This window comes from Cebus imitator, unplaced genomic scaffold (assembly GCF_001604975.1).
Source record: "Cebus imitator isolate Cc_AM_T3 unplaced genomic scaffold, Cebus_imitator-1.0 Scaffold397, whole genome shotgun sequence".
Classification (NCBI taxonomy): Eukaryota; Metazoa; Chordata; class Mammalia; order Primates; family Cebidae; genus Cebus; species Cebus imitator.
Genome location: NW_016107712.1, coordinates 1391937 through 1404321, shown reverse-complemented (window position 1 = coordinate 1404321; position 12385 = coordinate 1391937). Strand labels below are relative to the sequence as shown.

At 35.7% G+C, this 12385-nt stretch overlaps 1 protein-coding gene across 4 annotated transcripts in view; it reads left to right on the top strand.

Annotated features, from left to right (window-relative positions):
* Positions 1–476: 476 nt before the first annotated feature.
* BANK1 (B cell scaffold protein with ankyrin repeats 1) overlaps positions 477–12385 on the top strand; it is a 311677-nt gene continuing 299768 nt past the window's right edge. For all 4 annotated transcript variants that reach the window (XR_005196871.1, XR_005196870.1, XM_017508664.2 and 1 more), the window contains exon 1: positions 477–779. Coding sequence is in view for 2 of the 4 variants with exons in the window: in XM_017508664.2 (XP_017364153.1) it covers positions 710–779 (70 nt within the window). In the remaining 2 variants the exon portion in view is untranslated. The remainder of the gene's footprint in view (positions 780–12385) is intronic.

Genomic DNA, 12385 nt, shown 5'->3' with positions numbered 1-12385 from the left:
AGTGACATTCGTTTTAAGGTTCTGGGACATTATGATATATCTCCATCTTTAAAACAAGCAAACAAACTTGTTTGGAGAGGCTATGTAGAGCCAGAAATAATTTTTTACTGAGTCTATTTCTGAATTGGAGCAAGAGTAAGAAATACATTTTATATGGGATTTTAAATCACTTTTCAATTTATGAACCTAGCCTAGAAAGTAAAATAAAATATTTTTTAAATTACAATATTATCTTTATCTTCATTTCTATATCCATGTATCTATCATCTGTGTATCTACCCATCCATCTATCTAATTATTCTCTCTTTCCACCAAATGTTCACTTCTGGTATCCCTACGTCTGCCTGGAAGTGGGGGCAGTATGGCAGTATGGAACACCTAGAAAGGGACAAGAAGAGCTACAGTAAGAGGGGCCTAAATATGTCCTAGGTGAAAAGGTGAGGAAGGAAACAGGAGGAGAAGTATTATAAGAAACCAAGCAGCCTTTTGAAAAGGGATGCAAAAGCAGGCCCCTGATCAGTTTCACTTCCTCTGGGCGCCCAGCGGAGCGGAGTCCCGGCCTTGCGGGCATGAGCCCTGGGGCTGCGTTTCCTGAGACCTGGCCGCAGCCACCCCGGGTGGCAAGCAGGCTGGGGACAGCCGATCGCCAGAGGAAGAGAGAATCGCGGGGAGCCTCTGACCGGGAGAGTCCTCGGCTTCAGCCGCCACAATGCTGCCTGCCGCACCAGGCAAGCGGCTTGAGAGCCCGGACCAGGCCCCCTGCGGCCCAGCGCCCCCAGGTGGGTAGTCGCGCGTTTGGAGGGGCTTGACGCGGAGACCGCCCGAATGGCTACGGGGCTCTGCGGAGACCACGGGCCATCACTAGACTACTACACTCGGGCACCGCCGAGGCCAGGGCCTCCCTGAGACAGGGCTTCCCCTTTTCAGCCTGCCGCGGGGCAGCCTGGAGGGTTCTTCTGTCCCTGACTTCTCTGAAGGGCATCTGGATGCCACCAAGAGGGAGCGCGTTTTGAGTTCTGGCCAGCGGGCCACCGGTGTCAGCAACTTCTGAGGAGCTGGAACTTTATCGAGCACCAAGGACAGGGTCCTGTCGTTTCTAAAATCACTTTGCAACCTGTTTAAAAGCAATGTGTGTGTTTTAAAATTATACATAATCATTTTCAACATTATATAAACACAACAAAACGGCTCATCTGTAGCGTCACCCATTTAGCTGCCGGGTCTGACAAAACCCAGCCTGGTGAAGTTGTAGCGTGGACTGTAACTGCCCGGCTTCTCGGGCAGGTGGCTTTGCAGAGAAGCTCTCCCAACACCACCTCCCTACTCCACTCGCTTTACTAACTTGGTCAAAGGAAAACAGTCAACTTGGTTGCAGAAATGGATTTACATTTTCAAATGGATGTGAAAGCAGTTTTCTTTAGTTCTTTCTGAAGTGTTTCAAAAGTATTTGCAAATTACATAGTGATACAACAATGTTGTTTTTAAAATTTAAAAAGCTTCTCTTAGGTATTAATATTACCGGAGTTTCGTGGTGAGATATGCAACAAGAAAATATATTCTGAGTGAAATTCTCTTAATTTGCTGAATAGAAATAAATTTCTCATAGTTTTCCAGAATTTTTTAGGTAATGTAATTTTGGTTTTAGCTATTTCTGTTGGCAAGTGCATTTTTACCTAAATAAACTTTAGGGATTGCTTTATTGAATAAGTTAAATAAGAAGTATATTTGTGTCAATGAAAAATGACAAGAAAGGTTTAGAGCCCATGATATGTTAATATATTAATATTTTAACTATTGCACATTGACATTCTTGAAAACTGTGGTTCAGCTGGTCTGCTGTAAATAGACCAACCATGTCTTTCAAACTTTGAGCAGATTACAACTCTTTTGTAATTTCAGTTTAACAATTTTGTTAGAGAATGGGGTATAGTTTGTTTCAAACTTCTAGACTGAGCAGTTTAGGCAGAAAATGGCTTTTATTTCACTTGATATCAAGTAATATTTTGAGGCACTTGCTATTGTAAATAATGCAAGAGCCATGTGAATCAATATTTGTAGCATTTCAATTATTCTTTTTCCTCCCATGCATTTTCCCCCCATCCCCCATCCCTCCACTCCCCCCCACCCCCCACCCTCCATCCCTCCACTCCCCCCCCCCCCCCACCCCTCCACTCCTCTCCCACCCCCCCCACCGCCCCACCCTCCCCATCTCCTTGGGTCCTTCTCCATACAGTATTTATCACTTGCTTCAGTTACTTCCTTTTTGGTCAAAATGATGAAACTTTTCTAACAACGAGTTGTCTTTTGACATTATCCCATGCCCATATTCTTGTTATGAGTAATCTTCTAGCTTTTATTAATCCAGTATTTTTTTTTTTATGGACAGCTCTCTCTTTCTGTCTCTGTCCCCCCCACCTCTCTCTCTCTGGTCTCTCCCTCTGTCTGTCTGTCTGCTTTGGGCATGCTTCTCCACAACAGAAAAGAGTATCTTAATATGGTACATTGGGGGTCAATTGGTCCAACTGCCTCATTTAGAGAAAAGACCACTGAGATCCAGAGTGTGAGTTGCTCATGATTTCTTAACTAGTAATTACATGAAGATCACTCATTCATTAACTTAAAAATTTTTATTCCCCCCCAAAAGTCATGTATAATAATAAGAGTGTAAAATGGTAAATGCTGTTTCCTGCCTAGGAAGATAAATTTCTAGAAGTAGATAAAATGTACTGCTGGACAGCATTAGTGTATATTGCCATCAGAGATTTATTAACTGTTGAGTATCCAACATGTTTTTTAATGGAAGCAAGAAAAATATAATACCCAGTTCTAAAACATGGTAAAAATGATGCACAATGGGTGAAAATTCCACTTAGCATGTATTTTCTGGTTTGTATTTAACTAGATATTGCTTACCAATGTCCAAAAGAGAGATTATTCCTGTTTTATTCTAAAACTAATGATTTTTAAAATTTAATTTTAACTGCTGTTTTCATTAGGGAGTGATTATTTATTAAAGCACAGATTTTTCTCCACCTCATATATATATATTTTTTAAATTTTTATTTATATAATTTGATGCATCTGATGAAAGTTCAATAACTAATTTGCTAAGAACAGAAAGCATGAAAGGGTGGAACTAGCATTTAGACTGTCTCACCTTATGCTGGATGCTTATACATAGTTTGTGAGGAACATGATTTGTCTAGATCTCTCCCCTCTAGCTTGAAGTTCTTAAAGATTTGAAGCTTTTTGCTTTGACTGCAATCTTCCAACATAGCCAATGTCCTACATTTGTTCCACTAAGGAAATAGCCTTTATTTGAGAGTTGTTTTGGGGATTAAATGAGAAAATGCAGGTGAAGTCCTTTTCAGATCTCATAACAAATAGTAATTGCCTTATACATGCTAGTTGTTATATTAATTCTTAGGTCATTGATCAATAGTGCCATATTTGCTTATACAAGGGTGAGAGTTCTTATTGAAAAACTGCCTTATACTGATTGTCTCATACTGACTTGGGGACAACTTAATGGATGAAGCAATCAAGCTCTCGTATAAAAAAAAATTAGGAGGTATGGCGTCTTCTCTTAAGATACTGCCATATCCTGGGGATATAATGTGGTGAGTAGTTCTGAGAGGAGAAAAAAAGAAATTTGTAATGAGAAGAATTAAGGATAGGTTGATTTAAAAGTGCATTAAACTAGAGAAGCTGCAGGAAAGAATAAAGAATGAATTTAATAGGACAAAATGAGAGCAGGCTGTGTTTTTTCGTATCTCAGAATACCAGTTATGACTCAGTTTACATAATATACAGATATATTTGAAAAAATAAGCAGCAAACAGAAAAATTACAGAATACGTCAACTTAGAAGAAGATGAAGAATCTACGTTACCAAAATATTTACTTAAGGGAGAAACACAAAAGGGCATGATTCTATAAGATCTTTGAAATGGCAGTTGTAGAATATTTCCTGTTACTGTCTGAAGAATCTCTAAGATTACACATTTTCTATTGATCACATTTATTTACAGTTAATATATTGATACAGTTTAAAATATTGGGAGATGAATGTCTTTTTAGTACAGTTAGTAAATATTAGGTCACTATTGTAAAAAGTGAGTGAGATAAAATTGAGGCAAAATCTACTCTGGTTTCAATTAATTCGAGAATTCCTTAATCCTCTCGTAATTTCTCAATAAAAGCTTAGAACTTTCACCACTTTAAGTACTTATTTGTAGGTCAGAGACCTTTCCTTTATCATGTCCTATAGACCCACAGCCATGTAAATCAAGTAGAATAATGATAATCATTCAGATTCCCAGAAACAGTCAGCTGTGCCAAGAGTAGGCACATGATGCAAGCCAGCCAACTGATTGCTTAATGGCCAGTGCCAGGCGTTGTCAGGCTTATACAGATTTGTTAAATCTGTATAAGAACAAGCCACATATCTTATCTGTATAAGCCACAAAGTCCTTTTGTCTTACTAAACAAAAGAATAAAAGATTCTTGTCAGTAGAAGATAGACAAAAGATGAGATTATTTTCAATGGAAGATCCAATAAACAGTATAAGATGACAGTTAGTTGCCTCGTGTTTAAGATGGATAAACAGAAAGAAGCTGTGATGAGAGAACTGAAGAGACTGAAAGACAAAGGGAGTGGTCCCAATTTCTGACTTTCTAGTTACAGAGCAGCTGCACTTGTTTTTCTGGTCTTATCTGTCCATGAAATTGTTTATAGTGTCCTTATAATTATCTTCTCCTTACATGAGCTACTTTGAGTGAATTTCTCTTTTTGGGAGGAAAAAAATGTTTGGGCTAGTGTGCCTTTATTTCTCAAAAACTGCCACTTCTGTTCCTATCACCTTCTCTTTTAGAAAGTTGTTGTTATGGTTAAAATGAGTCTGCTACATATCTTCCATTGAAAATTAAACAATCTGAGACTTAAGTCTATTCCTTTCATGTGCTAGGAATAGAGTATGAGTAAGTCAGGTGGTCCTGCAGATGAGTACATCTAGAGTGTCCTGGCTTTATTAGTGAAATTTGAACAACGTCCATGCATTTATTTTTAGGTTTTCAAACTTAAATCCCTAGAGCTGGAGAGAAAATAATTCACTCAAAGGTTTGTATTACAAGAATTACACACTATTAAAAGGTTTAGAGCTTCAAATTTTGTAGCCATAAATTTATAACAACAATATTTTCCCATGTTTTGTTAACAGGATATTTTTACTCACCTGAATATTTTATAGGATACTATTTCTGGCAAATTTAAAAAAATATATTTAAATTGAGGCATATATTAGTGAAATAATGGCTGAGGCATTTATCTTAGTAAATGTCACAAAACATATTTACTTAATAAAAGAGGAAGCTGAGATATAAAACTAGGGATCATCTTCAGCCCCCCTGGCATATGAAGAAATAATGGCACCATGAACAGGTCATTATGAAAACTTTATATACAATCTCAGTGGATTAATATTAGTATGAAGCAATACAAGCACTGTATATTAGAGATTAGTCTTTTATCAACATATTTTTCTGCAATGGAGCAATGGAGTAGAAAGTATAGTATCTCCATTAAGTTACACATGGTATGTTATTAACGTTCACCTTAGAAAACAAGAATTCAGTGTGCTTTTGCTAAACTTCAGAGACAGGAACAAATTAATGTTCAACTTTGATCAGTTAAGTCCAATGATGTCAGTGAAGGAATGAGCACAGAATGACAAAAAGTCTTCAAGATGTGACAAGGTTACACTCACAATGTTATTACAATGAGTGAGGAGAAGAATCTGAAAAGTAAACCCAAACCTAATTGCATAAATTTGTGCAAAAATTCCCCAAGTATAATGAGGAGCTCTTGAAGAGTTTTTAATGAGGGATGGCATGATTAGATTTGTGTTAGAAGATCACATGAGCTGCTACTGATACAATTATTTGCAAAAAGGGCAGTAATGGAAGTTGGCAAACAATTAGGGGTTTGCAACCACAGAAAATATAGGGAGAAATGGACGGATTTATTAAGAACTACTACTTGCATACCTCTTGTGATATAGTAGATTTGAAGTCTGAGGGGGAAAGAAATGTGAAGAATGATGCCTAGGGTTGTGGTCTGTAAACCTGGGAGGATCATGAATGTGTCATTTACTCCACTGGAAAGGATTGAAGGAGCAAGAGGACACTGGGAGGGCATGAGAGAACATTATTTCAATTTCAGATCTGTTACATTTGAGGAGCATGAGAAATAGTCATTAAGATATCAAGTAAGCAGTTAGATATTAGGATCTGGATGTCAGAAAGGGGGTTCAGGCTGGAGATAGAAAATTAAGAAAAATGTTGTATTTAAAACTCCAACAATAAATAGGATAACATAGAAAAGATAACCTGGGATAGAGATCTGTGGAAAGCAAACCTTTCAGTATTGGTAGAGAGGGAGGAGTTGCTCCATATGACTGGGGAGAGGCTAAGGAGAAAAGAAGGAAAACAAAAATGTAGTGACAAGAATTCAAAAATAGAAAGTTTCAGGAACGTAAAAATGGTGAACTGGACCAAATTCTTTTGATAGGTCAGGCAAATTGAAGACTGAAATTTAGCCAATACATTTGGCATCATGAAACTTACACGTAACCTTAGAGAGAGGTAAGTAGCTTTAATAAAGGGGATAAGAGCTGAATGTGAATGAGTGGAAGAAGGTAAGGTGGTGGAGGCCATCGAGATTCCCTTTAGAAATATGGATGTCTGAGAAGCAGCTGGAGATAACGGTATCAAGGAAAGGCCTTTACTTTCATTATTGCATTATGATCAGTGTCACCGCACCAATTTAATTGTTCTCAAAAGCTGATGGCATCACACCAAAGGGGGATTTTCTGCTATAAAAACTTTTAGAGAAGAGCTCCATGAATTCCATTAGTAATACATTTTAATATGTCAATTTTCTTATGTGTTTAAGGATTTTTGTGTCTCTCTTTTTTAAATTCCTTCTTGTATATTTCTGGAGCTCTTCCTTCTCTTCTTTCCATTCCTCTCCTCTTTCCTTTTTTCCCTTTTTTGTTTTTTAGTATTGATCTTAATGGAGAATAAATAGCTGATACTTGTGTCTGTGAAAACATTGGTACAGTGTTAAATTATTCCTTAGCTTTACTTTCTATATATCATCCCTTCCTTTTTTATCCAAATTGGAATCCATTCATTTTCATTAAAATCCTGTCTTTGCATTTGCTTTGACTCCTTGATCCATCTATTTTACTGTCACAACTACTTGATAAAGCTTTACCCCCGAATAAGTCTTTCTAGCTCTATTCTTCCTGCCTCAATCCAAGAGACTGACTATTGCTAGATAAAAACACATTCAAACAGGTTGATAATATAAATTCAGGCAATTCTTGTTACACGTTGTTTCATACAAGATTTTTCTTAAAATTTTTTTTTGTTTTTTTTGAAATGGAATCTCGCTCTTGTTACCCAGCCTGGAGTACAATGGTACAATCTTGGCTCACTGCAACCTCTGCTTCCTGAGTTCAAGCAGTTCTCCTGCCTCAGCCACCCGAATAGCTGGGAATACAGGTGCCTGCCAACACACCCAGCTAATTTTTGTATTTTCAGTAGTGGAGATGGGATTTCGCCATTTTGGCCAGGCTGGTCTCAGACTCCTGACCTCAGGTGATCTGCCTGTCTCGGCCTCCCAAAGTGCAGATGTTTCTGTCATGTCAGATTGCTATAATCTTATATGTTTTCTATATTCTGATGGGCAAAAACTGTATCCTTTGCTACCTAAGACTGTAGCCACTAGACATGTGGCTGTTGAGAAATTAAAATATGCCTGGTTCAAATATGATGTGCTATAAATGTAAAATACACACCAGTTTTCAAAGACTTAGCACAAAAAATAGAATATAAAATCTCTAAAGAATTTTTATGTTAACTGCATGTTAAGACGATACTATTTTGAATTTATTTGGTGAAATAAAATTAGTATTATTATAATTTACTTTTTATTTATTGCAATATGGTTGTTAAAAACATTAAAAGTACATATGTGTCTTGCATTTGTGATTTGAATTAAATTTTCTGTTGGATAGCAATGCTCTCAGCTTTCAGAAAAAAATCCAATGAAATAAATTAGAGATTTTATTTCTCTATCATGGCATATTTTTGAATATATATTATCAGGTTACTCTCACAAGAATATGAGCAAAGTTCACAATTCCTCAAGCAGTTTACAGAGAACCTCTGTGTATTCACGCTCACCACAAAGGCATTTTTGTAGTGATAGTTTGCCATTATTTTAATTAGCATTTGTTTCTTGAAATTCGGCCGTTTTCATATATTTCTTTGGCATTTTGGTTTCTTGTGTGATACATATTCACATCATTTAGTCATGTTTCTCTTGTGCTTTTTGTCTTAAAAACTTGGGAGACCATATTGCATATTTAAATTTTAAACTTTGTTTCATGCATCACAAATATTTTTCTTAATTTATCACTTATTTGTTAAATAATTTTGATTGTAATATTTACTGCTGTTGAACATTTTTTAACATTCATTGTGTCAAATATACTTTTCTTTCATAGCTTCTGTTTCTTGTCTTGGCTGAAGACACCAGTGCATCCCTCTCGAAGTCCAGCCTCCTGTGTGTCTGCCTGCTAGGGTCTTGAGGGTCTTTTTAGGCACAGAATGAGGGTGTGGCAGGCCAGGGTGATCTTGGGAAATGCAATATTTGGGCAGGAAAATAAAAATGCCTGTCCTTACCTAGGTCCATGGGCACAGGCCTGTGAGTAGAGCCCTAGGCAGGGAGCACACCCTCCTCTCCCAGCACTTCCCTTCCTACTTTCTGTATCACTTAAAGGGACCACACCCTTCCCAGTACTTACCTCCTGTCTTAATGATTTTGATGATGATGGCATTTCTAATATCATCATACAGGTAATAGAGTAATAGTTGATATAGTTCTGTGAATAAAGCTTCAGTGACATATTCAGAATTGCCTAAATGATGCCTGAAGTAATTTATTCTCTATAGGGTATAAATATATACAATGTATCACCTAGATCTGTGCAGGTCAACAGAAATAGAAAGTTTCCCTTCCACAAATTTCTGTTTTGGAGCAACATATGGGTAATTAGGAAGCATTTATAATTATGGAAAGAAAACAGGGGCAGCTTTTATATCTTTTATGAGGACTAGTCTGCTAAGAAGTTAGCAATTAGCCCACATTACATTTCTGCTTTCACTTAGGATGTGTTTTGTGATTGTATGTGGTAATAATCTCTTAGAATCATATTCTGATCTGTTGCAGAAATGATCTAATGGATGCTTCGCTTAGCGGTTGTAGGACCTTATGTAACTTCATCACAAGACCTCTCTATACCTCATGTTTTTTCCTGTGGAAAGATGAAAAATAAAGATAGTACACTTGGAATAAAATTGGTGCTCTGTAATTGATAATTATGGCTGTTGCTGGGTGAGTAGGTGACTTGTCATGTGAGACATTGCGAAAGTCAACTCATACTTTTCTTACATGATAGTTCCTGAAATATGTGAACACAGACTTCCAGGGCTTTATTCCTTTAATACTCTGTTGCCCAAACCATGTTCTGTAGCATATACTGTATGTTCTTTGGTAAAAAAAAAATTCAGTGATGAAATATTCTGAATATGCATAGTAGAATATTTCAGTGTGTGAGAGATTTTGCAACTAACAATGTCTCTTCAGTTTCCTCTAACACATTGTTTCACAAATATTTATTTAACTATCGGATGCACTGTTGTCTCAACATTGATAGAGAAATGTTTTTTTGAATAAATTTGTCTTCTCTGTTAAATGGCAACCAGTTCTTGAGAGAATGATTCTTTCAACCAGAAATTGATAGTACTGCTTTTAGTTATATTTTCTTTAGTATTATGCATACCATAGTGTAAATAAAGTTTTGATCAATTATTTGTGGCCATATTTTCATTGAGTGAGAGAGAGGAAAACTAATAGGAACAGAAAATCGAGGGACTATAGTAGGTAAAATGGCATTGGTAGACTGACTAGGCCATATGCAATTTGCTTGTTTCTTTAATCCCTTTATGATGAATTCCAGTTATTCAGTTGGGGTGAGTGAGGGTTGTGCTAGTGAAAATAAGAGGAAATGAGAAAGTGGTTATTAGGGAAAATAAAGTGTGTGTGAATGAAATGGAAGCAGGAAAGTACATAGAGAATTGTAAATATACTTGACTCTTGAAAACACCAGTTTGAACTTCATGGGCCTACTTATATGTGGATTTTTTTCAATAAATATATTGGAAGTTCTTTGGATATTTGCTGCAATTTGTAAAAGCTTGCTGATGAACTGGATAGCCTAGAAATTTTTTTAAAAATAAGAAAAAGGTATGTCATGAATGTATAACATTATGTCAATACTAGCCTGTTTTATTATTTACTACCTTAAAATATATACAAATATATGATAACAAGTTAACATCTATCAAAACTTAGTCACACAAACACTTACAGACCATACATGTTGTTATTCACATTTAAGAAGAATTTAAGCAAATATAAAGATGCAGTATTAAATCATAACTGTATTAAATTAACTGTAGCACATACTGTACTGCTGTAATAATTTTATGGCTGCCTCCTGTTGCTATTGGAGTGAGATCATGTGTTGGGAGTATCTGCTTAATATGATGTGTGATGACAGTCATCTCCGAGTGAGTAGTTTGTCTGGTAAATTGCATGTCACAGAATGGAGAGATGTCTCATGGTTCTGTGTGTTTTTCATCTTGTTCAGTGCAATACTATAAAGCTTGAATAATGCCATGGGACTCATAGGAAGTACCACTAGTGATGCTGGTAGTACTCCCAAGAGGAAGAGAAAAGTCATGACATTACAAGCAAAAGGTGATTTGTTTGCTACATACTGTAGATTGAGGTGTGTAGCTGCAGTTGCCCACCATTTCAAATGGTAGGCGATTCATCCTATCAACAGATGATGTAAACTTACAGTATCGATAAATACAGTACAGTATTGTAAATGTATTTTATGACTTTCTTAATAACACTTTCTTTTCTCTAGCTTACTTTATAGTAAGAATATAGTATATTATACATATAAAATACACAATATCTATTGATAGGTTGCTTATGTTATTGGTGAAGCTTCTAGTCTGCAGCAGTTGAGTTTCTGAGGAATCAAAAGTTATATGGGATTTTCAACTTCTCAGGGGTCATTGCCCCAACCCCTGCATTGTTCAAGGGTCAATTATATAAGAATATTTTGAATGTGTGTGTTTATGCAGTTAAATAACGTGTGCATCTCAACTAATCAAATTATTTTGAAGATATTTCACTATATAAATCTGCCACTATGTTAATAATCATGTAAACCATGTAATGACATCTCATTTAAATATTGGGATTTCATACATCAACATATTCCAAAATTAAGAGCAATTTGACTACAGTGCCTGTTAACAGATTTTTTTCATGTTAGAAATGTTTGTCAATGAAACATGTTTGAAGCAAACATATGGGCTGTTAAGAGTATTCCAAGTAAATTATTGTTGAAATATTTTTCACCTAAAATGACATCAACTTAAATAAATGCAAATAATTTAGATAAGAATGAATTTTATGTCTTATAAGTTGACTAACTTAACAGGACACTTAGAACATAACATGAATATGACAATAGCTTTATTATTCAAACAGACGGGATGCTCTTTAAAGAAAAAGGTAACCTCTGGCATCAATTCAATAGACATAAGCACATTAATAGATGCTGGCTGGCTAGCTAATATCAAGAGCGACATTACAGAAGCTAATTAAGTATATAAAAAAGGACAAAGTTGTAGCCATTTCTGAATGCCATATGTCTGAACAGCCTTATGGTTCTTATATCCAATCTTAAACTAATACCTGGTTGTGCCATCTTTTTCAAATTCTTTAGTTTGCAGAAGGGCTTCATTTGATTATGAAAAAATATTTAAAATTCATGAAGCCTTTTACACAAAGATAATTTTAAGGTATTTTCCAATATGGAATTAGCTTTTAATCTGATAACGGTATAGTTATTTTTGGTAAGATACCTATAACCTTTTAATATACTTTGAATATTTAGCAAACTATAATATCTTCTAGGGCAAGTAGAAAAAGTGTGATTAGAGTCTAAATGCAAATGAAATTTAATATCCTCTAATTGTGCCTAGAATATTAATATGTTTTATATTTTTCTTTTTCTAAAATAATGCATGAACAAAATTAAATATATGTAATAATGACAGCAAAACTAGAAAGAAACTGTCATATACATACTTCTAGGTTTTTTTAAATACCTTTTATTAGTTTTGCTTGTTCAGTTTTATAGCTTTAATATTTGTACATGCTTTAATGTTA